Raw genomic sequence first — 24,236 nt, 5'->3', positions numbered from 1 at the left:
GCGTCCGGCGCGGCGCGGCAGGCGATTGGATGAGGCCGTGTGTGCGTGGTGACGCGCGTCGCGGCGGTGCGGGTCCCGATTGCTGCAGCCGCTTGTCAGTGTGACGAAGATTGGCACCCAGGTAAGCGCTGTCACTCAAACCTGCTCCTAGCCAGCCAGCCATCCATCACGGCGCGCCCGCCGCCGCTGTCGGCCGTCTTGGCTCCGCCGCGCAAACAGGCCCGGGGATGTGGGGGGAGGCGAGCCCGCCATACGGAATAGCGGGGCGGGGGCATCCGCACCGTAACCTACCCGGAGGGGGGGGGGTTAGGGGCGTCGGCAGGCAGGCGCGAGGAAAGGGAGGGGAGGGGGGAGTGAGGAAATTTCTGGAACAGCCGCCGACTGGCCGTTGGCTTTTGTAGGAGGCGGCGCGTGCGCGCGCGCGCTCACTCCGTGGAAGGGGAGGGTGTCGCGCGCCTCAGGGGGTGGAGTAGGTATGGGGGGGAGGGAAAGGGCAACAGCTGTTTGTGGCGCGAGGCGGCGCGGAGGGCGGTATTTAAAAGGGGGCCATTTTCGGGGACATTCCTGCGCTGTGGACTCGGAAGCGGCGTGGAGAGCCGGGGGGGGGGGTAGGGGGGTTGTGGCAGCTGCTTGGTGGTCGCCCCGCGCGTCCGTTTGCTTCCTCGAGTGCGGTTCGGGCTCCCTCCCCGTGAGGGAAGAGCCTGCCTTCGTCTTTTCAAACAACCCTCCTTTTCCTCACCTCACAAACCGGGGCGGAGGGGGGCGGGCGGGTACGCAGCGTTGTTAAGTGTTGGGAAAATCCATGGGAATTGTCGTTATGTGTAACCCGGTTGTTGCTAATAAACGTGAGGCGTTTTGCCGCCTCCTGGTTTCTGAGCGTTTCTTTTCCCCCAGATGTTTGCTTAGTGACCTGCCTTCAGTCCTAACGAAAGCCAGGAATATGTATTTCACATAAAAGAATAGTGGTAGAGACGTAAATACACCCATACACGATAGAAAGGACTAAAACAACAGATCATCCACCTGTCCCCTGAGTAAATGTTAGCAGTTTTTTACTTGGCTATATATGGGGAAAGATATCTTTGGAACTGGCATTGAAAGTGCAAGTGCCAACTTCTGACAGAACTGGGAAAGTATGACATTTTCCTTGATGCAAGTACCACTTTAAAAAAAAAAAGTTTGTGTGATCATGTTCTCCAGGCTCAGCTTGATTATGATGTTGGTAAACATCATGAGGTGCCAGTTCACTATTCTTGCACTAGGTCATTGCCTATAACCCTGTTCAGGTTCCAGTGTTCAAATGCATTAATCAAGAAACCAAGAAATAAAATGATTTAAATTTTAAATCGTAACGGCTGTCTTTTAAAAACACATTGAAGAAAAAATTGCTTCAGAGCTTCTCTTGGGCATCCCTTCAATTCATTTTTGAAAACCAGGAGGAAGCAGTATATGTAACACAACAGTGCTGGGATTTAAGAAAAACACCAAATTGTAAAGGATATGTGCTGGTTTGCAGGCACTCAAATACAGAGGCTAGGAGAAATTTCCTCACCAAGCTGACGATCTGCAACTGACTGTTGCCCTTGTCTACAATTCTTACGAGTTTTGTTGTATAAGTGGAAGTATGCATGTTTTGTGCTAAACCAACATACAAGAGTTCTGTATATAAATAAATGTATATTCTGTGCCAAAAAAGGGCTGATCTCTTGACATGTATAAATCAAACAAATGTAACAGATTTGCATGGATTTGCTAATTTTGCATAATTTTCTTGGTCACTTTGGGGAGAGCATGGTAGATACATTAAGAAATCCATTTGAAAGGCACTCCAGCAATCTTGTTCAGCTGCTCCATCAATGTCAGCAAGAATTGTCTATATACTTTCAAGCCTATCTTTGCAAACCTAACAGAAATGTCATATTTTTAAGGGAAACTAAGATTCTTAGGATATTTACGGTAATTCTGGACTGTGAGTCGCATTACAAAAATATGTACAGAACCCTAACTATAAGTTTAATAAGTAAACATTGACATTTGGTCATGACTCACATGAATAAAGAGAATAAAGTCATTCTCAAGGACACTAGATTCTGAAAGATTGGTATGCAAAACTAGCTCAGATTTGCATATAAATTGAGCCATGTGAAATACTTGCAAAAGATGCTCCTGTACTGGGGAATGAGACTGGTGTTGCTATTGCCAGTATGCACATAACCTTAGTAGCTGGGAGTGCTCTTAGTCAGTCGAGGCTGGTATAGAACTGTGACCTTATCTAGAGAGGTCAGAACTTGACTCACTGTCCATGTTCTTGTTACCACCCAGTACAGATTATGTTAATGAACTTTACATGAGGCAGCATTTGAAGATGATTTAGAAACTTCAGCAGCGCAAAATATGGCTACCCTGTTACTAGTTGGGACTAGGAGGTCAGAACAGATTGCACCAAATTTGTACCACTTACCTTGGTTGCCAGTGTGTTATCTTGAAAAAAAGCTTAAAAAAATGTGGGCTGGACGTGGTAACTGTTGGGTGAATTTGTAGCTGGTTGACCAAATCCAAAGAGTGCTCACTAACGATTCCTCTTCAGGAAAAAAAAGGGACAAAGGAGCGGCCACAGGGTTCTCCCTAGGTCCATTGTTCAACATCTTTATAAATGACTTGGATGAAGGTGTTGAAGGGATGCTCATCAAATTTGCAGATGACACCAAACTGGGAGGGGTAGCCAATACAGCTGAATATAGAATCTGGATTCATTATTACTTTAACAGATTGAAGAACTGGGCCCAAACTAAAAGAATGAATTTCATTAGGGACAATTGTAAGGTTCTACACTTAGGTAGATCTCAGATCAGATGTGGCAACACGCTGAATTTAAGCATATTGGAGGAAAATAAAATAAACGGGATTCCCTCCATAACAGTGAGTAATACTTAGGTAGGAAGAACCAGCTGCACAAGTATAAGATGGAGGCCACCTGGATTACCAGTAATATATGTGAAAAAGCACTAGGTTTACCAGTAATATAAGTGAAAAGGCTCAGTAGACCACAAACTTAACATGAGTCAACAGTGTAATGTAGTAGCAAAGAAAGCAAATGCTGTTCTAGGCTGCATCAACAGAAGGATAGTGTCCAGATCAAGGGAAGTAATAGTCCTGACCACACCTGGAGTACTGTGTCAAGTTCTGGGCAGCACAATTTAAGAAAGATATTTACAAGATGGAATGTGTGCAGAGGAGGGTAACCAACATAAAGTGTCTGGAAACCAAGCTTTATGAGGAACAGTTGAGGGAACTGGATATGTTTAGCCTGGTAAAGAGAAGATTGAGAGGAATCACAGAATTGTAGAGTTGGAGATATGATCTTCAATAATAATAATTTTGTACCCCACCCATTCAACTGGGTTGCCCTAAATACTCTGGGTGGCTTCCAACATAATATATAGAAAGGGCTATCACATGGAAGATGGAGCAAGCTTGTTTTCTGCTTTCTCCAGGCTAGGACCTGAACCGATGCATTCATGTTATAAGAAAGGATATTCCAACTAAACATCAGTTCTAACTTTCTGACAGAGCTATTCGACAGTGGAATAGACTCTTACAAGAGGTGGTGGACTCTTCTTCCTTGGAGGTTTTCAAGCATCTTTCACGTGTGATTTAGTTGAGATTCCTGCATTGTAGGGAGTTGGACTAGATGGCCCTCAGGGTCCCTTCCAACTCTATAATTCTTTGATTCTATGAACCATGCTAGCCTGCCCTCACAAGGAAATCCAAATTAAAGGGCCTACTCAGGTACTCAGCGCCCAAAACCAACCAGGCTGATAAAAAGTCTAAGAAGGCAAACTCTATCCCTTATGTCATTTAAACAGGTCTTGAAGACATTTTTTCTCTTGTCTTTTAATGACAGAGTGGGTTATAAATGCAGTTTTAACACAGGTCTCACTGAGCTTTATTGTTTTATCACTGTTGAAGTTTTTTTCTTCTTTAGTATTTAAAATTTGCTATTTTAAATAGTGTATATGCTGTATTTCAAGTTTGTATTTTTAGATGTGAGCTCCTCTGTGGAGCATGTTTTCAAAATGTGGATTATATATCCTTTGAGTGAATAAATATGCTGTTGACTTTCCACTGTATTGGTCTATCCCAGGCCGGAAGTAGTGCAGTGTTGCTTCTTCCATCCTTAGGTTACCAGTGTAATAGCCCGGTGGAAATACTGCTTGTGTGCTTGCTGCATGGAAAACATTTCTTGATTTTAGTGTGCAACTGTGCATAATTGTACCTTTAAGTTCTGATGAATTCAGACTTGCAAGATTAGGTCTTAAAAAGAAGTAATTTTAATTTGGGTTGCTACTGTTTTATTCAGCAAGCATATGTAGATGGCTAAGCTGAATGCCAATTATGATATCTGAAATTATTCAGCAATAATGTGTGCACAGCTTGGTTCCCATATCTAAATTTCTACACTCTGCTATTATTGATCTCTTCATTCAAGATTTGTGGTCAGATTGCAGGTGCCCAAGCCACTGTGTCACTCACAGGAGAGACGCGTGGCTCAGGTATGCTGCAGGCCCCATGTTAAGTGCTGCCCCCACAGTGTGGCGCCCAGTGCTCCCCTACCTACGCCTCTGCATAGTGAAAGGAGAGTACATACACATCCAACATCACCTAAAAGCTCGCATTTGGGGAGCAGATCTAATAATCTGTGTTACTGTAAGGCTGACATTGTGCAGCCCCATTTGCAGGATTAGTAGTATTGCATTACAATCCTGGGTTTGCATGCAGAATGAGGTGGGGAGCAAAAAAGAAGGCATTTTGCACAATAGCAGTCACCATGACAGAAAGGGGTGAAGGTGAAAATGGAGGTGCAATGGGGGTTGTAAAAAAACAAGGGAGTGAGAGGTATGGTAAAGCTGTTGAAGATTAAAGCAGGGGCATGAAAGGGTTTGAAGAATAGAAGGGGGTGGTAACTTCATGATGGGATGCAAGGTAAAAGTGTCTGGGAAGAGGAAGATGCAGGAGGTTACCATGGTGGTGGTTTGTGCGCAAGAGGGTGCACAAAGGCAGTGGGGAGATGAAGGTGAAAATGGATGCAAAAGGGAAACTCAGAAGTGAAGGGGAAAGTGGCTTCAGAAATGGGTTTGGGAAGGTGGAAAGTGATCATAGTAATTGCATGGGGTAGGAAGGGGATGCTCTAAGGGCAAGTGGAATGAGCAGAGGTGCAACCCGTAGTGAAATATAAAGTGGCAAAATGCCTAACAGTTTTTCTAAAGTGCGTTTTGCAGGTCATATATCCTAGAGACGACCCCACTGAAAAGTCAAATCTATTATAAGTCTCATTGGATAATGTTAAGGGGCAAAATGCTTAGTAGTAAGGAGTTGCTCAAGTTCCTAATTTAGTGTTTGAATGCCATAGTATTGTGTTGTTTTGTGGAATCAGCTTTTTACTGTGGAAATCATTTTGGTGTGAACATGTCTATTTGCTATCAAGGTAAGAGACTCATCAGAAAAGAACTCCAAGTGAATAGAAAATTAGGAAAAAATATAATTATGAAACCAGTTTAATGTATCAGTTGAGACTTCAGTTACTTGTAGTAAATTGTGATTGAAGTACCATAACTCTTATAGAGTAAATATGAAATCAGTTACCCAGTCCTTGCTGGCAAATTAAAAAACAGCTCATTAGCTGAGGAAATTCCTCACCCTAGAACCAGTCCAGAGGTTTTAATCTCTTACGGTCAGTGCTTTTTTCTAAAAAAATGTTTAGGGGCACTCTCATTTTCCTACTCATTGAAATACTGCCTCTCAATGAGGCCAAACTTAGATTCACAAAATGTTTAGGGGTATGTGTACCCCGGCATCCCCCCATAAAAAAAGCATTGCTTATGGTAGCCAGCAACTTTTTGAAATTACCATTTGAAATTGTACACTAAGGATTGCAAGATTTCTCCCAAAGTTGTCCCCAGGGTAGACTGCCGAAAATAGAAGAGCTACTAACAAAATAGATTGCAATTCCTTTGGGAATCTCTTCTCTCATGATCTTATGTGTCTCCATTACATTCTCTAATCCAGTATGAGGTAGTAAATGAAAGGCTACTTCCTGAGAACTTAGGCATGTATATATATTTTTAAACAGAGCCCTATCTGTCCCAAAATTGATTTGTTTGAAGTACATTTCCACAACAAAACTTAAAACTGGAGCATTTGCTTCACATATCTTTCTGGTTAATAAGCTAACAGCATCAATAAGATATGTGTAAAACTAGTAGACACAGTAGTTCTGATGGCTACTTTCTATCTCTAAAGTTTGAGAACTTTCAGGACCATGCTTAATCAACAGGTTGAGAAACAAGCTCATGAGAGCCACAGATTATGTTTTGCACACTGATGGATACAGATGAAAGCAGCCTGATAGCAATGGTGCTGGACAATGAAGCTTCCTGGTGTTTGAAAAGCTTGAGAGCCTCTGTTGCGAGAGCTGTTTGTTGTTGACAACCTGTATTTTATGTAGATTGTTTCCATATGACTTTCTTGTGGCTCTTTGTGGCTCCAAATTTGACAACATTCTGCTTGTTGCCCACTCCTATCCCCATTGAACGTGTGTGTGCAGGGTGGGGACTGAGTTTTCAAAGGAATGATAAGTTTTTGCTTGCTTTCTATGCTATTTTGCTTGCCTAGGGAAGAAAAATGGAGGCTTCTCTGCTTGTTGCTGAAAATGCATATGAAAATAAGCAAAGGAAGATAAACCTGACCATCAGAAATTCTTCAGGTGAAACTTCTCCCAGCATAGCTGCAGTTAGTAATTTGGGAACAAATTATGCTCTTCTAATGTAAAAAGTCTCCATGTTGCATCTCCTGCATGTTTTCTGCAGTATCTGATGCATCATGTGAGTGATCTTTGCATTTTTAGTGCACAGATTATATATCTTCACAATGTATATCCTCAAGGGCTGTGTATGCCTGCATCTGTGTGCTGATTCACACATTTAAACTGGCTGCTTATTTCATCCATAGGGACTCTGTGAACCAGATTGTACACCAAGCTTTACAATGTACACAGATATATGTAGCAGGAGAAAAAGTGTCCCTGTAGTAGGAGAAACGACTGATGCCAGGCTGTATTTTTGTGCAGCCCAGCTTACACAGGTTGTGCTGCATCAACTTTTCCAAACCTGTTCCTGCAATATGCTTTAGACCAGGCATCCCCAAACTTCACCCTCCAGCTGTTTTGGGACTACAGTTCCCATCATCCAGGACCACTGGTCCTGTTGGCTAGGGACGATGGGAGTCCCAAAACAGCTGGAGGGCCGAGTTTGGGGATGCCTGCTTTAGACTATAACACCCATCCATCATCCCTCACCACTGATCATGATGGCTGGGACTGATAGCAGTTGTACTCCAAAACACTGTAGGGCATCACATTAGGGAAAGTTGCTCGACATGTGTATGAAAAAAAAGAAGCAGCTCACTGTACCAAATTCTTAATGGGGCCTAGTAATATCATCCACAATGATGATGTGGAGGAGTCTGCCCCTTTTGGGATTTCTGGCTTGCTGGACTCAATGCTCTCTTTGTCATACAAAGAGACACCACCTCTGTGTAGCATATACACATGAGGAAAGCTATATGTGTTCTATGTGAGAAATGCCAGGAGTTTTATAGTTGCTATTCCTTGTTGCAGCCACTGAAAAATATATGTGTCCTGTGTGAGAGATTCCATTTGTTTTTAAAATTATCATAATTGTTCCTTAGCGCAGCTACTAGATGATTTTCAACTTTCTTTATAACCTCCAAATGTAAAAAGAGATCTAACTTCAGGGTATTTGCCATCTGGTCTTGTGACTGCGACCAGTATCAAATATTCCTTAAGAGGGAATATTTTGAAAAACAAAAATTTTCACAGTGGGTTTGCATTGTTCATTGTCCTGCATTCTTTTGTCGTATATCCCTTTTGACATTTTTATTTTTGCTAGTAAAACCACTATATGATATTCATATATAAAAGTTTGATCATTTATTTTGTGCCACTAACTTGTGATTTTAATTGCGCGTTTGTTGTGCAACTCTTCATTGCAATAAAGAACAAGATCAAGTGGCTTAACCATATTGCATTTATCACTTTTTCTGGCAAATATGATTGAGTGCTTTTGTCAAAAAGGGTTTGAGAACATTCCTGAGATCTTTTAGGTTGGTGTAGCAAATATATGTGATTGCATTCTCAATCCCCTCTGCCCCTATTCTGCTGCTGCACATGCAGATGTCAGTTATGTATTTTGTAAAATACTGTAAAAATACTAACCTTTTTGGATTTCCCCCCTAAGGTATGATGATTTGACTTTATAAGAACCCTAAGTAACCATGATGGCAACGCAGACATTAACTATAGACAACTATCAAGATGGGCAACAAGTAAGAACATTTTTAAATAAAAAAATGAAGTGCACCATAGTAGGTAAAAATAATATGTTAAATAATTATGGTGTCCAAGACATGAAACTACTTCTGTCCGATCTATATTACTTTTCCTCTGCTGTTATTTTGATATGGTATCTAAGTCACGCCACTGGCTTGCCCTTTGCCCATTTTCTAGTGCTCTTAAGCTGCTTCCTAGAAAGGTAGGAAACAACGGAATTTTCAGAAGCAAAAATTATTTAGGATTGATTCCTTGATATTATTAGTATTATTATTATTACATTTATCAGTCGCTTTATACAATAAATTCTCAAAGTGACTTGCCAAGGTAAAATACATGAAAGCAATTCAAAACCAGAAAAAATATAAAACTATGAACAATACAAAGCATACATAAATTGCTTATCTAGCATTATATTAATAAGGACAAGTCCTACCTACCCCACTCAAAGCTAAGCATCACCATAGGAGGTAACATTAATTAACCAAAGACCCGGATAAAGAAAAAGGACTTAGCATGGTGCCTAAAGATTAACGAGGAAGACTCTGGGCATCTGTTCCTGGGGAGAGCAAACCACAGAGCGTGTCAGAATAGGCCCAGTACAGCCTGTTATGACTGAGACAACTCTCCAGGGTGTCGGACAAAGATAGCTCCCATCACTTGTTACCTGATGCTTTTAACTGGCAGTGCTGGGATCTTCTGCATGCAGTGCATGTGTTCAGCCACTGTGCTTCTGCTCTAAACTTGCTGAACCAGGTTTTATTTTGTTTTGTCATTGAGCCCCCCTCTCTCGCACACATGTACACAAACAATTATTTTTGTGAAATACTGCCTAAACATTGCTATCGAACTTGAACTTGTTTAGCTGCTTGGGTTGTCACCCATACAATGTTGTACTTATCTATGTGGTATTTTGACTGTTAGCAGTTATTTTGTTGAATAAGTAAGGGGTGGGGGTGGGGAGAAGCATCTAGGCACCTGATGAGGTTATGTGTTTTTTTTTAACTTGTTTAGTTGTATCAGTTGACTTTAAGGAAAATATCACAGCATGTGGCCATAAACAAATTTCTAGGTGATTCTAGAGTGGCTTTTTTACAGTATACAGTAGTTCTGATTTTACAGTGGAAGTGACTATTGTACTATCCCCCGAAATTTGTAAATTAATTACAATGCAATCATATATGTTATATATGTTCAGTTGTAAGTCCTGTTGAGGTAAGAGTGCATAGGATTCCATCCTTAGTTTACTTTTGATTTTATATATGCTTGGGGTTGTTCAGCAACTCCAGAAAAAGCACCTAAATAGCTCCTTCTTGCATTCGTTTGGCATTGCTTTTAATGGTTTCACGACTTACTTAGTTGTCTCTTAATTTTTCAAATTGTTCAGCTTGTTACAAGATGAGTAATAGCATTTGAACATAATGTTCACTTTGTGCAAATTGTGAAGCAGTAGTCCTTTAACCTATCCAGGTCTTCCACAGCAGTACAAGGGCATGGTGCAGAGCTGCAGCTAGGAGTTACTAGTATCTCCCCAGATTTCACGGACAGAAGAAAATATTGTGACCCTAGTCCTACAGTTAGATTGCTTTATTGCCCTTACTAACTAGTCTAATTCATAATAAACTGCAACTTCCTATCAAAAAGTAGATATACTGGATCTTTCTCATATTTTTTTTCACAAACTCTTTAACATATATACAAAAGTCCTTATTTATATTCAGTACAGAACAAACAGTGAAACATTTAATATTGAAACACCTAAAAATCAAGCTATATGCTTTTCATACAATAATTGTGAAATGGTCCTTCCTTTGCAATATCTCTGAAGAATTATATGCGCTCCAGTGCCCAAAATAAAGCCTGAAATCTTAAACATTCTTAATTAGAAATGAGCTCTATTGAGTTTTCAAGTAAATGTGTAGCATACAGAATTATTTCTAATGATAATTTCTATTTGCAAATGACATTTTGCCTATTGCAGATGTTTTCAAGGTCTGCTTTCTTAAAGTGATTTTTGTTGAAGCAGTGTATGTGTAGCTTTATCCAAAAATAGCTGGCTTATGAAACGCAGGATTCTGTAACAGACAATTGACTAAAAGAAACCTACTAATGGGAGTCAAACTTATAGTGACCTTTCCACTATCTTCCTGCCTCCAAATGTTGCAAGGATTAAATGAGTTGTTTGTTAAATGCTTGTTCTTTTTGTATGGTTGCCAAGTCATACCAACCTTCTGGCAACTTACTAGGCCTTTGGCTTTCTCTTTGCTTAGAAAATGAACCATTTAGTTGTGAATCTATGCTGTTGGCAATATAAAGCATCTTTCTTTTCCAGCAGATGCAAGTAGTAACAGAATTAAAAACTGAGCAGGATCCAAACTGCTTGGAAGCAGATGCAGGAGGATTGAGTCCTTCCCCGGTAGAGTCCCAGACTCCGATGGATGCAGATAAGCAGGCTATTTACAGGTAGCAGTATTCACAAGATGAGCTGTTTCTAGTAGTAAAATGTATCATTCTCTTTAGTGGGTCATGGGGTGTTTCTCAAATCATGGGGTGGTGCTTGTATGTGTAGGAGACATGGAGTATGTGGAAGGGGGCACGCACTGTTCTAGACATGAGAAGATCTTGAGGCTGATGCATCTTTCCCCCCTCACCAGCCAAGCCATGGTGGGATTAGAGTTCTCTAGAATATCCTCATTAGATTTGTAGGGGCAACTGCTCCCCCATTCATTGACTTGTGAAAAGGTGCTACTTTGTACTAATGCTGTTTTCCTATTTGTGGTTTTAGGAGGTGTCAAATATAACTTGTTCTGTTTTCCCTTCCTAATACCAGTATTGAATTAGTGCCTAGTCCAAAGTTTGTTGCACATATCAGTGCAGCTGGGGAGGTTGGTGATAGGTTGGGGGACTCAGAAAGTAGAATAAGTTTAGGAGGCCTAAGCTTAAATCAGCCAACGTATTGTAAGTTGTCAAGAAGTTCATACATTTGGGGTTTTCTAATTACTGTGAGATGGTTAATACATATTTTCATGCTTAAGACTGAAATATATACATTTACAAGAGACTAAGCCCTATTGAGGACAGTAGCCTTGTGCAGAAGGCTTGTGCAGCAAGTTCTGCTAACTTCTGTTGGCGTTAAACATACTTAAGTGTTCAGGATTGTGACCTGCATCTCAGGGCAAAGCTTTTTATTGTCTTTGTATTTAGTTATATATGTCTAAACTTGCTTTCTGTTAGAGCTACATCATTACAATCTATGAAAATAAAGAATGGCATCCCTACTAGATTATTTTTTATTTTAAAACGTATAATTGTATTAAATTTCAGGCTTTTTAGGGTCTTTATTTGAACAAAGCTTGATAAAAATGTAAGTGGGACCAAATAGTTCAAGCTACCCATCAGTATCATTTATGTCAAACTGTGGGATGACATTGATATTTAAATGGCTCTATAGTTGCAGTATTTGATCCATGCTAAAAAGAAGAGCAAATAAGGGAGATCACAGTATATTCAGTTCTGATCCTAGCATAGTAATTGCTAATGTAACTTTATTACATTAAATGTAATACTAATGTAATAATCTAAAATAATAGGATTGTATGTATGCAATGTCCAGATTGCTCAGAATTTTTCATCAAACTAACTTGCACATAGACATTTCCACAGACCTACAATTTGCTTGTCTTTCTATTCCTAGACATCCACTGTTCCCCTTATTAGCACTATTATTTGAAAAATGTGAACAATCCACACAAGGCTCAGAAGGCACAACGTCTGCAAGTTTTGATGTAGATATTGAAAACTTTGTTAGGAAGCAGGAGAAGGAAGGAAAACCATTTTTTTGTGAAGATCCAGAAACAGATAATCTAGTAAGTAAAAACATTTTAGATAAGATTTCAATTTATTTATAAAATCTTTATATTTAAAAAAAGTAAATTGATACTGAGAAAACTCAAGTGTGAAATATCAACTAAAAAAAGTTGAAATTTACAGCCCTTGGTAGCAGCAGACATTCTCTGTCAGTATTACTGACAGAAGCTCCTCCATCACATAGCACATTATCAACTTGGCTAGCTTCTTTTTTTAGATAGTTGTTTGTTTGCAGTTAATCTGTCTGCTTCATGAGACTCTTTTGACATATCGATATGTTTTCCAGTGAGTCAGATGTTCTTATTTGTAGGGTTTTGGTTGTTTGCATTTAATTTGCTGTCCTCCTCCACTACTTCCTCAATTCTTTCCATTCTCCTCCTCTCTCCCCACCCACCCAGCTGGGATTTGTGGTTTACATCTCAACAAACCATTTGATTTAATATGGTTGCTTGAAAGAGCCCTGATTGGCTCTTTGCTGTGCGTGTAGTTCCTTAAGTGGAAACTTCATGATATTTTGTGCCTGCTGATTCTGGCAACAGAGGTGCTCCCTGAATATTGAGCTTATCTCCAGAGGCCCTTCTCCTGGTGCCACTGCCTTCTGATATGGGGCAGGTAGTGACCAGGCGAAGAACCCATTCAGAGATGCAGCCTGCTTATTGAACTCTCTCCTTTGAGTGAACATCCATTTGTGGAATATGGCTTCTACCAGGGGCGTAGGAAGTGGGGGTGCGAACCACCCTAGGTGTCATCCCTGAGGGGGTGATAAAATGGCACACCACGGGGGGGGGGGGCACTTACCGCGGGGCCTGGCTTGCAGCGCACCCAGGCCACGCGTCTCTCCTGGGAGTGACGTGGTGGCTCGGGGCCGCGCACTGCCTGAAATGGCAGCATGGGGCTTGCATCCGCCAGGCAGACTCTGTGGGCAGCTCGCTGCGCCAACCCCTGAGCAGATCGCCCCGCCCCCCTGGGTGGATCACCCCGCTCCCGCCGCTCCACGTGCCGGAGCAGCTAGCTACGCCCCTGGCTTCTACTTTCCTCTATCCTTCCACACAGCCTCAAAATCCGCTCAAGATTGGGGCGCGTGGGCAGCTGCAGTGGATAAAGATGAGAAACCAGAAGTCCTGTTGTGCAAGTGGATTTTCATTGTGCTCTTTGTGATTCCTTTTTACTCAGAGCTTTTATTCTTTTATGCCTTTTCTGCTTTTAGTGTTGATTACTCCTGATTATTTCCCACTTTTTTGTCTGCCACTGATTGTAGATTGCATCATCTTGTAATTTTATGTTTTAATTATTGTATTCTTATTCCGTAAGTGTAAGCCACTCTGAGGCTGCATTTTCTTAAGAAGTAAAATAAATTGAGTGGCTGGCTTTGTGCCAAATGCACATCTGATTGTACTTGAGTTGACACTTGAAGATAATGCATATTGCTATTTCTGATCAGCTCAACTACTTATCATAAGGAAGTTGGGCATGTGAAAATCTCTGCATGTTGTTCATTGGAAACTTGTAGCCTTGTACAAGAAGAAAAATGGAAAAAATGGGCTAAATAGGAGGGCTGCATCATACATGATAATCTGCACAAATCAGATCTCTGTCGAAAAATGCATTTATATAGCCTATACATGCTGTGGGCAGTCCCCAGTTTTGTGCAAGCAATTAACAGTGTACATAGTTTCCTACATTGAGACAATATCTGGGTAGGAGAAAGCAACAATAATTATAAACCGCCCTGTTGAAAATAAGCAAAAAAGTAGCTCAAACATATATTGAACAACTTAGCACACTGTAAATGACATATACAAATGTTTGTTTTCATTAGTTTTTTACTTGTCTCTGAATTCTTTCTCTTTTCCCTCTTTTAGATGGTAAAGGCAATTCAGGTTCTACGAATTCATCTGCTTGAGCTAGAAAAAGTTAATGAGCTCTGTAAGGATTTCTGTAGTCGCTATATTGCCTGTCTGAAAACGAAAATGAACAGTGAAACTCTTCTAAGTGGAGAATCTGGGAGTCCTTATTCACCTGTACAACCCCAGGTACCTTTCCTGCAAACTGAAATATATTTTCTTTATTTGATTTATAATCTACGTTATCCCAAAGACTCAGGATAGGTAAGATTAGTTTTTAAAACAAACAAAGAAAGAGCAGATAAAATATAAATTACTATGTTAGTATTGGTTGAATTTGTAAACCATGCAATTTACAAATAGATGATCTGTGACTGGCAAGCTAGCAGTTTTTAAGGATTTGTGATATTGTTAAGATTATAAGATCTCCCTTTTTCTTAGTAGTCACGTACATGGAAATGTAATTCTTAAAGAATGATCATAATCTATCAACTCTTTGTCTGCAGTCCAGCAACTTTAAACATGATAGAGATAGCTTGGATTTGCTGGAGCAGCTGTCTTCATGGAAAGAGTCACCAGAAAATGTGAGCAGTAGAGCAAAAATGACACGATTATCATTGCACCTCTTTGGCACTACCTCCTTAGCCTAATTTGGGGGTTGGCTTTGTTCATCTCATTGTAGATAATGGCCCCATCCCAGCAAGTGGTGATTTGTATGTAGAAATAGGGTTCTGTGATTGCTCTCTCATCACATACACAAGGCTTCAGGACATAAAATAAAGCTCCTCACATCCCACAGCCTGCATTCCATGCACATAAGGGCCCAAAAGCTGTGTTATATGAATTCAGATCTCTTGGACTCGGAATTGTTTGCTCTGTTTGGCAGAGTCTGTTATAAGGCCTCAGGTACCTGATACTTTATATGGAGATACCAGACTTTAAGCCTGGAACCATTTGGAAAATATTTGCTCTACCACTGAGCTATGGGCCCTCCTATACATAACACCTATAATGAAAAATGTGTCCATGCAGGCACTCTGTTTTGTTTAATTTATTGGAAAGTGTAAAAAACCAACTGCTACACAGAAGTATTATATTTTTGAAATTGAATTGCTAGTAACTGGAGGAACAGAAGTTGGTAGATAATTTCATATCTTGTTCATTCCCTCTCTTTTCCTTGAACATAAGTTAAAATGCCATCAGAATTGCTATAATTTCAGAGCACACCTCTCAAAACTTTAGCATATGGCTACATTCACCATTCATACCATGAGAGCTCTCCTAGAAGCCAGTCAGACAACATCTGCTCACAAGTTCCATGGCATAAATTAAGTTTATCACGATTAGTATTGAGATACTGGTGTATGTTTTTGAACTTCTTCATTGTGTTTCATTGCATCCATCATGCCAGCCCCATGTCAATGTACTAATTGTAAATTGCATTGTCATCTAGACTTACCTGTAGATTTGGCTGATACCTCAATAAATCAGATAAATTTTAAGTTTGCAAATGATCCAAAAAGTTCAAATTTTAAGTGCTTGAAACTTTACATTTCCTGTGGAAAACAATGAAATATTGACCATGTTTAATTGTGAGGATTCATGCATTTTTCTAGCATTAACTTTAGAAGGGCTAGAATTTCATCCCCAACAATACAGTGTTATATATATTCTGACTGTACATGTGGTTGCCATATTTTTTTACTTATAACACAATTCTAAACAAGTCTATTCTGAAGTCCCAATGAGTTCAGTAAGACATACTTCCAGGTAATAGGGTTGCAGCCATAAGCATATTTGCATAACCTTGGTGTTTTTTTTTGGAAATGTTTTTGAAATATTCTAAATTATTGTAGAATAACAATTCCTAAATATGTAGTGAATTGACTAAAATTTATCAATTGTCTCTTTTACAAGCACTTTGATTACAGTAGCATGTGACTAGCCTAATATTAAATGGGATAAGCACTGTCAGCTGGGTTACTTCTGATCCAGAATTTGCATATCTGTTCTATATTCTGATAGGTGGTCCAATGTGGAGAAGAAAACCCACACTTGGAAAACCAAATATAAATGCAACATACTGTCAAACTGAAATATCTAGGTTATTTACCACCTCCTTTCATTGAATTTCCTTCTCATACTAGTTTCATCACTGTTTTTGATCATACTGGTTGGTAGTGATGACATCATCATTATCCTCATTGGGTTTATGTTTTGAGCATCTCATATTTGGTACAGTACCATTTTAACTTAAAGTGACAGGAGCATCCTTTGTTATAAGTTCATGTAATTTTTGTTGTTTACTATTTCTAGCCAATTCAAAGTGCCATCACAGGTACGCTTAGTCCCCAGGGGATTATGGTACCTGCATCAGCCTTGCAGCAGGGAAATGTAACTATGGCAACCGTTGCAGGTAGGAAGCACTGAATAAAAATTCAAACACTGCACTCATCGTAGATGTAGTTTGTGTCTGTTAAGTGACTAAGAAAGGGAATTCTTGAGATGATTTTTTGATTACTGTTTATATGCCGCCTTTCTGCCTGTGCAGTCAAGGTCATTTACAATTTAAAATAATGGCATATAAGCAGGTAGGCATGGTATAAAAAATGGGGGGGGGGGGATGGGGAAAGGATGAGGAAAATGAGAACATTCAATACAAATGCATACAAAATAACTGATAAAATGACCAGGTTGACTGAAGCAGACAATTATGGGAGGGAGCCAAACCAATGAAATGGGCCATGTTTATGGCTCTCCTATTGAAGCAGCCATGTGGAATGTTTGTTTTATTAAGTTTTTTGTATCCTCATTTTTTATTTTTCTGTTGTGAGTAGCCCTGGGATCTTTGGATGAAGGGCAGTATGCAAATTTAATAAGTAATAATAATAATGGCTGCTGATGAAAACATTATTATTTTATATTATTCAAATACAAATTATTATGCAACCAGCTGGCCTAGCATCTTCACAATAATGGCTGCATGGAAAGGTGAATCAAATGCAATTGTCTATTCTTCTTTTTTTAAAAAAACAACAACAAGCTTATGTAAAATGATAGCGAAGTTAAAATTATAGCGAAGTTTTAAAGTAAGTTTTGTGTGTTGTGTAAATAGTTTATTGTTTTCTTTGTTTAATGACATCTATATGAAAATGTTATCATCATACTGTGCCTTTGCTGTAGTTTAATATTGCTATAATATTCTTTTAAGGTGGTACGGTGTATCAGCCAGTGACTGTGGTCACACCTCAAGGTCAAGTAGTGACACAAGCTTTGTCACCTGGAACCATCAGGATCCAGAATTCACAGGTTTGTTTTATATTATAAGCATTTTTTAGTGAGATATTTAAAAAACCATGGTAATATTATGGTGTGTTACTAACTGCCTGCTACTTCTGAATCTCTGTGCAGCTCCAGTTACAATTAAACCAAGATTTAAGCATCTTGCATCAAGATGACGGGTCATCAAAAAATAAAAGAGGAGTTCTTCCAAAGCATGCTACAAATGTGATGAGGTCTTGGCTTTTCCAGCACATAGGGGTAAGGTTGATCACAGTGATTTGGGAATCACTACTGTTCTGATCATTTCTGCTGGTATCTGCATGAGGGGGAAATGTTTTGGCAAAATCTGAAGCTTTTAACTACCTACTCAGAATATATTAACTTGGTATTTAGAGTTGAATCAGGCTCAAATTCAGTAGATGTCTATTATATAACCTTGTGATCTTAAATTTTAAAGATATTTTTGGTTTTATTACATCATGCTGAGGATTTTTTTTAATCCTGTGCTCCCTTGAACAGTAGTCCTTTGAGGGATATATTTATATCTCTGTTAATCTGAACAGTTCCTAGGGGGCTAGAATGCAGTAGCATGTTTCTTTGTGCAGATAGCCTTACTAAATGCACTCCACACTCTCAAAAGGGGCCTTGTTAGCTTAGGGTCACACATGTTTCCTGTAATACCTACATGCATAGTAAGTTACGTTATGATCTGAAAGGTCAGACAAACGTTTTTACAGGTTTTCTTCTTAATTTGCATGTTATATGTACTTTTGTAAAGAATTCAGTCCCTTTGGCTGAATGTTTTTGGAGGTAGGGGAAGAACGCTGAACAGGAATGCTCCACCGTCCATCTACTCATGATCAAATTTATTATACTCAATCCCCTCAAATTGTACTGTTTAGGCAGTAGTATTTTCAGCTCTAGCAGATAGAGCAATATATGTAACAAGCTACCAGTGCTGGTGGCTTCATCCAAAGGTATTAAAATAGCTTGAACTTTCTGCATGGCTAAATGTAATATGTGGTCCAGTATTCCCTTTTGAACTGTACTGCATAACATCTTATGATACTAAAAGGAGACAAAAATGGATCTGTATTATTTCTTAACAGTTCCTGATAAATTACTAGAATTACTGTACTTAGTACATTATAGATAGTACTAGAAATAGCTATGTTTCTCTTGTAGATTTTTAATTGGTAATGCTTTTATTTAACTCCACACGGTATTTCATCCCTACCATATGACACAATGTGATAAATCCAGCTTTATCACATGCTGTGTTCCCCAAGGATCATGCCATCTAGCAAGGACAGCTGGGAGAATAATCCCCTCCCCCACATGGACATTTAAGGATAAAGTTATATTGTTAATTCTTTTTTAAAAATCATGTAGTGGTCAACCTGGTTAACATTTGAAGGTTGATGTTGAAGCCCTTTCTGGCTTTCTTTTAGGTTTCATGACTTCACTGGATATTAGATTTGCATAGAGCTAGGTTAAAGATGTTCTGAAGCTAGCACTTGCCTTCTTTTTTTCCTGGGAGGGAATGTTTTTTATTGCACCCATTTAAATAATAAATGCTTGACAGTTTACTATCTACTTCTTCTGTTACTGTGCTAAGCATTTTAATAATCTCAGTTTATATTGCACCCAATTACTAATTGTCTTATCAGTTATGCCTAAACTGGGCCAGTAACTGTCAATCGATCAGGGATATCAGCAAAGATTGGTCTGCCAGCTATTATGCTGAAAAGATAGGGAATTTAAATTTTCTGTGAGAATTCTGGGGAAAAAATACATTCATTACATCTGGGGGAAACTGGCTAGTTCATTTTATGATTTCATAAAAGTTAATATAGCAACAAAAAATTGAGACTAAAGGGTTTTTTTAAAAGTACAGAGGAAAAAGAGTATGGAGATCCCTGCAGGTGACAGAATCCTTGAAGTTATTGTAGATTTCCTTTCCCTTGCAGTCTTTTTCAATTCCTTACCTGTGAATAAAATTTTTCTGGGAACTAGCGCCAGAGACTATAGAAATTGGAGTACTAGGGATGAGAATGCGTTGGTTTTTGTAATAGCAGTGAGTATTTTAAGTTCACAGAAGTAGGAGTCTAAATAATAATGTTCCTTTCATTATTAGAGTAATAAATAATTATCTGTAATCGGTGTCATAAAATCAACATATTACATAAAACAATGAAAATTTCAATCTACACATAGGAAATCATTGTGACGTGTGTTGTCAAAAATTAGTTTATCTGGTCAGAAATTATCTAATTAGCATAGAATTAATCCCACACTAAATTGTATTCCTTTTGCTTTATGGTTGCAGATTTTTGTATTGTGCTTATTGCATATCTTTAGCAAGTTCTTATAACTTTTCCATCCCCCTTCCTGTCTGTAGCATCCATATCCAACAGAGGATGAGAAAAAACAGATAGCAGCACAAACCAATCTGACATTACTTCAGGTTAACAACTGGTAAGATACAACGAATATGCCACTTTTTTGTGTTACAAAATTCACCTATGTTGAAAAGTCACATAGAAATATACAGCATTTTCCTTTGGGCTGCTAAGTAAAGCTAAAACTGGACGGGATTGATGTAGGGCAGAGGTGGTCATGGGCCAGATCCTTACTGGAATCATCCTTGACAAGTGAGTATGCCACATGATTGACAGGTGTGTTGTCCTGCCCAGCTGTGAGAATACCTTGTGCAGGATTTGCATTTTGGTACCACTTTATCAGGCCCATGTTCTGTGCTTTGGGAAGATCCGAACAAAGGGCTGGCAAAGTGATTGTTTCCCCACTCCTCTCCTTTGACACGACAGGAGAAACAAGGAGCACCTGGACCAAGCAGAATCACCCTCCCTTCTCATTGACTAATGTTGTGTGGAGGCAGGCGATCCTGCTAAGCACTGAATTTCAGTATGCCAGAAAGCTCCCCGCAGGGAACTCTCTACCACACCAAAGGCAGCAGAATCATACTCCCTTTGTAACAGCCAAGTGTGTGTGTGTGTGTTCCTGCTCAGCACTGGGCTTGGGTATGGAGAGTCTGATTTTAAGGATGTCTTCATAAGATTCATTTTTGGTCATTTTAGGTTTATCAATGCTAGAAGACGAATTCTTCAGCCAATGTTGGACTCCAGCTGTTCTGAAACTCCAAAAACAAAGAAGAAAACAGCGCAAAATCGACCAGTTCAAAGGTTCTGGCCAGACTCCATTGCATCAGGAGTAGCTCAGCATCAATCAAATGAACTTACAATGTCAGATGGTGAGAAGATTCCTCAGCTACTTTATTTACTCTTTGCAAACTAGATGTTTTAGAGACTCTCCTGAGCCTGTCAGACGATTTCGCAAACAGTTTGTATGAAAGAAAAGGGTGCAATCTCTCTAGTAAAAATAAACCCTTGAAGTAAATGGATTTCAGAGCAATTCTAACCCCCAACTTGAAGCACTGCTGCTCACACTGTCAAAGGCAGACTTGGGGGCAGTTTCCTCTTCTGCCGTGCCAGCTCCAAGATGGTGCAGCAGGGGGTGGGTCTGAATTGGGCCTCTTTTCTGGCAGTCGGCATGCTGAGGATCCATCAGATTCATCCCCAGCCCTGCTTCAGCACTGGAGCACCCTGTTTGGAGGTCTACACTAGTTACCACCAGTGGGAATACTGCTGGAGGTAACTGCCCAATCAGCTGTGCTTTCAGCATAGGCATCTGCAGCCAGTGGAGCCCACTGGAGCCAAGTAGAGGGACACCTCTACCCAGTTTTAGCTCCCTCCATCAGCACTGATCAGGCAATTAGGAACATGCCCTTAGCATAGCAGCAGTTCTTCATGGATCACATGATTCATGTGCCAAATTGGATTATTTCTCCCTCCTATGTACCGGCACCATTCATATAAACAGAGGTCTGTAATGGCTCAATGTGGTTAAACATTCCTGTGTCTGGTACACACTTTCAGCCTCACACATGTTTATTCAGAAGCAAGTTCCACTTTGTTCACTGAGGCTTTGTCCTCAAGTAATTGTATATAGAATTGTAGCCTTAAAAGTTAACAGCTTTGGGATTGCTTTTCATTGGCAGCCCAATTTTAAAAGCACAAACCCACTGTTTATTAAGATAAATGAGAAACGTGTTCCAAGATGTTCAAAACTCAGAAATCTCAATAGACTAAAACTGACATCTCTTGTATGGAAATTACTTGTATGAAGAAAGATATTTCAAATAGCTTATTCAACTTTCATTCACTTTTAATTTTTAGATCTTTGGCTTTCATTAATAGGTTTTTCAGAGTAAGAACTGTGGATTTTGTAAAAGAATTGAATTGTTGTTCCAACTGGACCCTTGTTTTTCCTCCCCATTCTCAGGAGCCGTTGTAACAATTACAGCCCCAGTCAACATGAATGTAGACAGTCTGCAATCTCTTTCGTCTGATGGTACTACTTTGGCTGTTCAACAAGTCATGATGGCAGGGCAAAGTGAGGATGAATCTGTGGACAGCACTGAAGATGACGGAGCAGACCTCTCAACCACAAACATCAGTGGGCTGGTCTTGGATAACAGTGATTCTCTGCAATAGGAAGCAAGAGAATCTGGCCTAAATATATAGGAAAACAATAGACTGACTGACTTTTTATAGTTTGCACAGCAAACATTTTACACAAGTTTTATTTCTAATATGTTTTATATGTAGATATAGAAGAGTGCACTTTTTGTATTTCATAGTCTGCTTAAAGAGTGTCTTTACAGGTGCAGCAACTTCTTTCAAATGTGTTGTTTTTGGTTTTGGTTTTGAAATTCTAGTAATTTAAGAGAGAGAGAGAGAAAACATAATCACCCCATTATTTTCTCAGGGTAATTTTTTCACTCACAAAATTGATCCCAGATTCCCCTAATAAGGGAATGGGGGGGTCATGGGACTGCAGTCCTGAGGGAAAGATGATGGATGCCTCGCGGGTGAGTTAACTTTACATTAGCATGGGTTTAAATATATACCCATCACACAATCATCATCTTACTCAATGGTTGCTGTTGTCTATCATCATCTCTGCTGCAGTTTTGTGACATATGAAATTGCCCTGGTGGGAGAATTTGAAAGTACTTCAGTCTCCTGGAGAGTTATGCAATTAGTCCTGTCATTTTAAGATTACTCTAGGTGGTTTAACAATGTAAATGTAAAGCATGTCAGACTAGTGTTTGGGATTTGTTTATGAAGTTAGCCATGTAGATTTGAAAGATGCTTCTGCACCTTAAAAAAAAACCTGCCAGTCTGAAATGGGCAACAAAACACATAAAAGAAAGTGGAAACGTGTGAGTCAGTAACGAATGTATGGCATTTAAAATGAACTTAATTTCTCATTTAGTTGTTCGGTGGAAACCCTAGATTTCCCCTGTACCTTTGGATTTTGTCACTGACACAGCTGCTACTTGTCGTTTTATCCACCTGCCCTGTGGCATGCTGGAATCCTACTTGAAATATTTGGGGTTGAGATGGCGGGGAGGGCAACAAAGGAAGTGGAATGGGCAAAAGAAGCAGTGAGTGTCCCAATTCAGTGGTAGATTTAATGGTACAAGGGGGATTTCTGGATTGCAACTTAGCAGCTCTACTCATAGCTAGTGAGTCTGTTCATAATTTGCTATAAAACACTTATTTTTACCTTATCAGGTTATCGGAGTAAAATATTTTTATAAATTCTCTAAGAATTGGGATGATGACTGTATTGAGCATGAGAAAAATGTTTAGTACTCCTATTTGGAAGGTTATGAAAACAGTCCAAATTGAATAAACATGCCTATGTCATATTCTATGGATCTCTGCTATCCCATAGTGGTACAGCCTATTGTGGCATAAAGTGGTGATGTGAGAAGGACCCAGTCCCTAATGGGGTCTTGGTTATTGTTAAGCATTGATTTGTGTTCCGTATAAACTAATGTTACATTTCAGTCTATATCGAAACCTGTTTCTCAAGCGATTTGATAAATCGGTATGCATAGGGAGTAAAAACCCACAATCTTGCCTTATAATCAAGATAAAATCTATAGCAGTACACACTTCGTACCTGTTGACAGAACATGGATATTAGCCTCTGAACTGCGATACATCTTTTCCCCACACTATTGCCACTTCTCAATTGTTGTTTTTATTGCCAAAGTATGTGATAAAGTTAAGATAAATATGAATTTCTCAAGCACAACCTTACTTGCACAATCTCAACAATGCTTCAACATACTATACCATTCAGCACTCAAAAATAGTGATGATAAATTAGCCTTCACCATAAATGTCATTAGCTCCCCACCCCATACCTCTTGAATTTGTTTATAGTCTTGTGTGTAGTGCCGTTGACACTACTGGGAGTTGGTATTTTCCCATTGCTTGCTTTAGATAATAGGCCCTGGGGGCTTGGTTAGCTATTTGGAGGAACTGGGTGATGTTATCTGCACCAACAAAATCCAGATTTATCTGTAGCTGAATGTGATAAATTAACTTGGTTGGAAGTCCTGATTCTACGAAGCCTTCAAAGAATTTGTTTCCGTGGGGTTTTTGGGTGGGCTTTAAAAAGAGTTGGCACCTTTCAACAAGCCCTATTTTCCTGTATAGGTAAGTCTGAAGTTGGGAAGAACAAATTACATTTTTATTCTGTTACCTCTAGGCTATATCAGACCCAATCCAAATGTTATGGTGACAGCATGGCTCTATTTACTTGATAGAGGTTCTTTTACAATCCATAATCAATTTCCCACAAACATGGCCTGGGTGAGTAATGTCTCTACGCCATCATTATTTGCCTGTCCAGGTAGCTTAGCACTGGTATAGACAGCACAAGATCTGAGATGTTAT

The 24,236-nt window shown here is 39.5% G+C and overlaps 1 protein-coding gene across 10 annotated transcripts; it reads left to right on the top strand.

The window, feature by feature from the left end:
* Window positions 1-6: 6 nt before the first annotated feature.
* PKNOX1 (PBX/knotted 1 homeobox 1) lies at window positions 7-23,197 on the top strand. Of its 10 annotated transcripts, none has more exons than XM_083611958.1 (13): window positions 7-121; window positions 6,673-6,763; window positions 8,316-8,403; window positions 10,740-10,870; window positions 12,102-12,273; window positions 14,137-14,307; window positions 14,625-14,702; window positions 16,435-16,534; window positions 17,330-17,427; window positions 17,530-17,658; window positions 19,802-19,878; window positions 20,499-20,671; window positions 21,763-23,197. In XM_083611958.1, the coding sequence occupies exons 3-13, from the start codon at window positions 8,353-8,355 to the stop codon at window positions 21,972-21,974; spliced, it is 1,392 nt and encodes a 463-aa protein (XP_083468084.1). In that variant the 5' UTR covers window positions 7-121; window positions 6,673-6,763; window positions 8,316-8,352; the 3' UTR covers window positions 21,975-23,197. The 10 variants fall into 10 exon arrangements, with proteins under 10 accessions (XP_083468084.1, XP_083468091.1, XP_083468090.1 ...); XM_083611962.1 differs by lacking the exon at window positions 7-121 and adding an exon at window positions 456-473; XM_083611960.1 differs by lacking the exon at window positions 7-121 and adding an exon at window positions 601-4,983 and having other exon boundaries at window positions 5,014-6,763.
* The last annotated feature ends 1,039 nt before the right edge of the window (window positions 23,198-24,236 follow it).

Source organism: Podarcis filfolensis (assembly GCF_964270895.1).
Source record: "Podarcis filfolensis genome assembly, chromosome: 4".
NCBI lineage: Eukaryota > Metazoa > Chordata > Lepidosauria > Squamata > Lacertidae > Podarcis > Podarcis filfolensis.
This window is presented reverse-complemented; position numbering and strand designations above follow the sequence as displayed.

What these genes read in the sequence shown, in the direction of transcription:
- PKNOX1 (XM_083611958.1), top strand. Translation starts at nt 8,353, where the DNA reads ATGATGGCAACGCAGACATTAACTATAGACAACTATCAAGATGGGCAA. An exon ending in ACTATCAAGATGGGCAACAA is followed by an intron (nt 8,404 to 10,739) that starts GTAAGAACATTT and finishes TTTCTTTTCCAG; the next exon opens with CAGATGCAAGTAGTAACAGA. An exon ending in ATCCAGAAACAGATAATCTA is followed by an intron (nt 12,274 to 14,136) that starts GTAAGTAAAAAC and finishes TCCCTCTTTTAG; the next exon opens with ATGGTAAAGGCAATTCAGGT.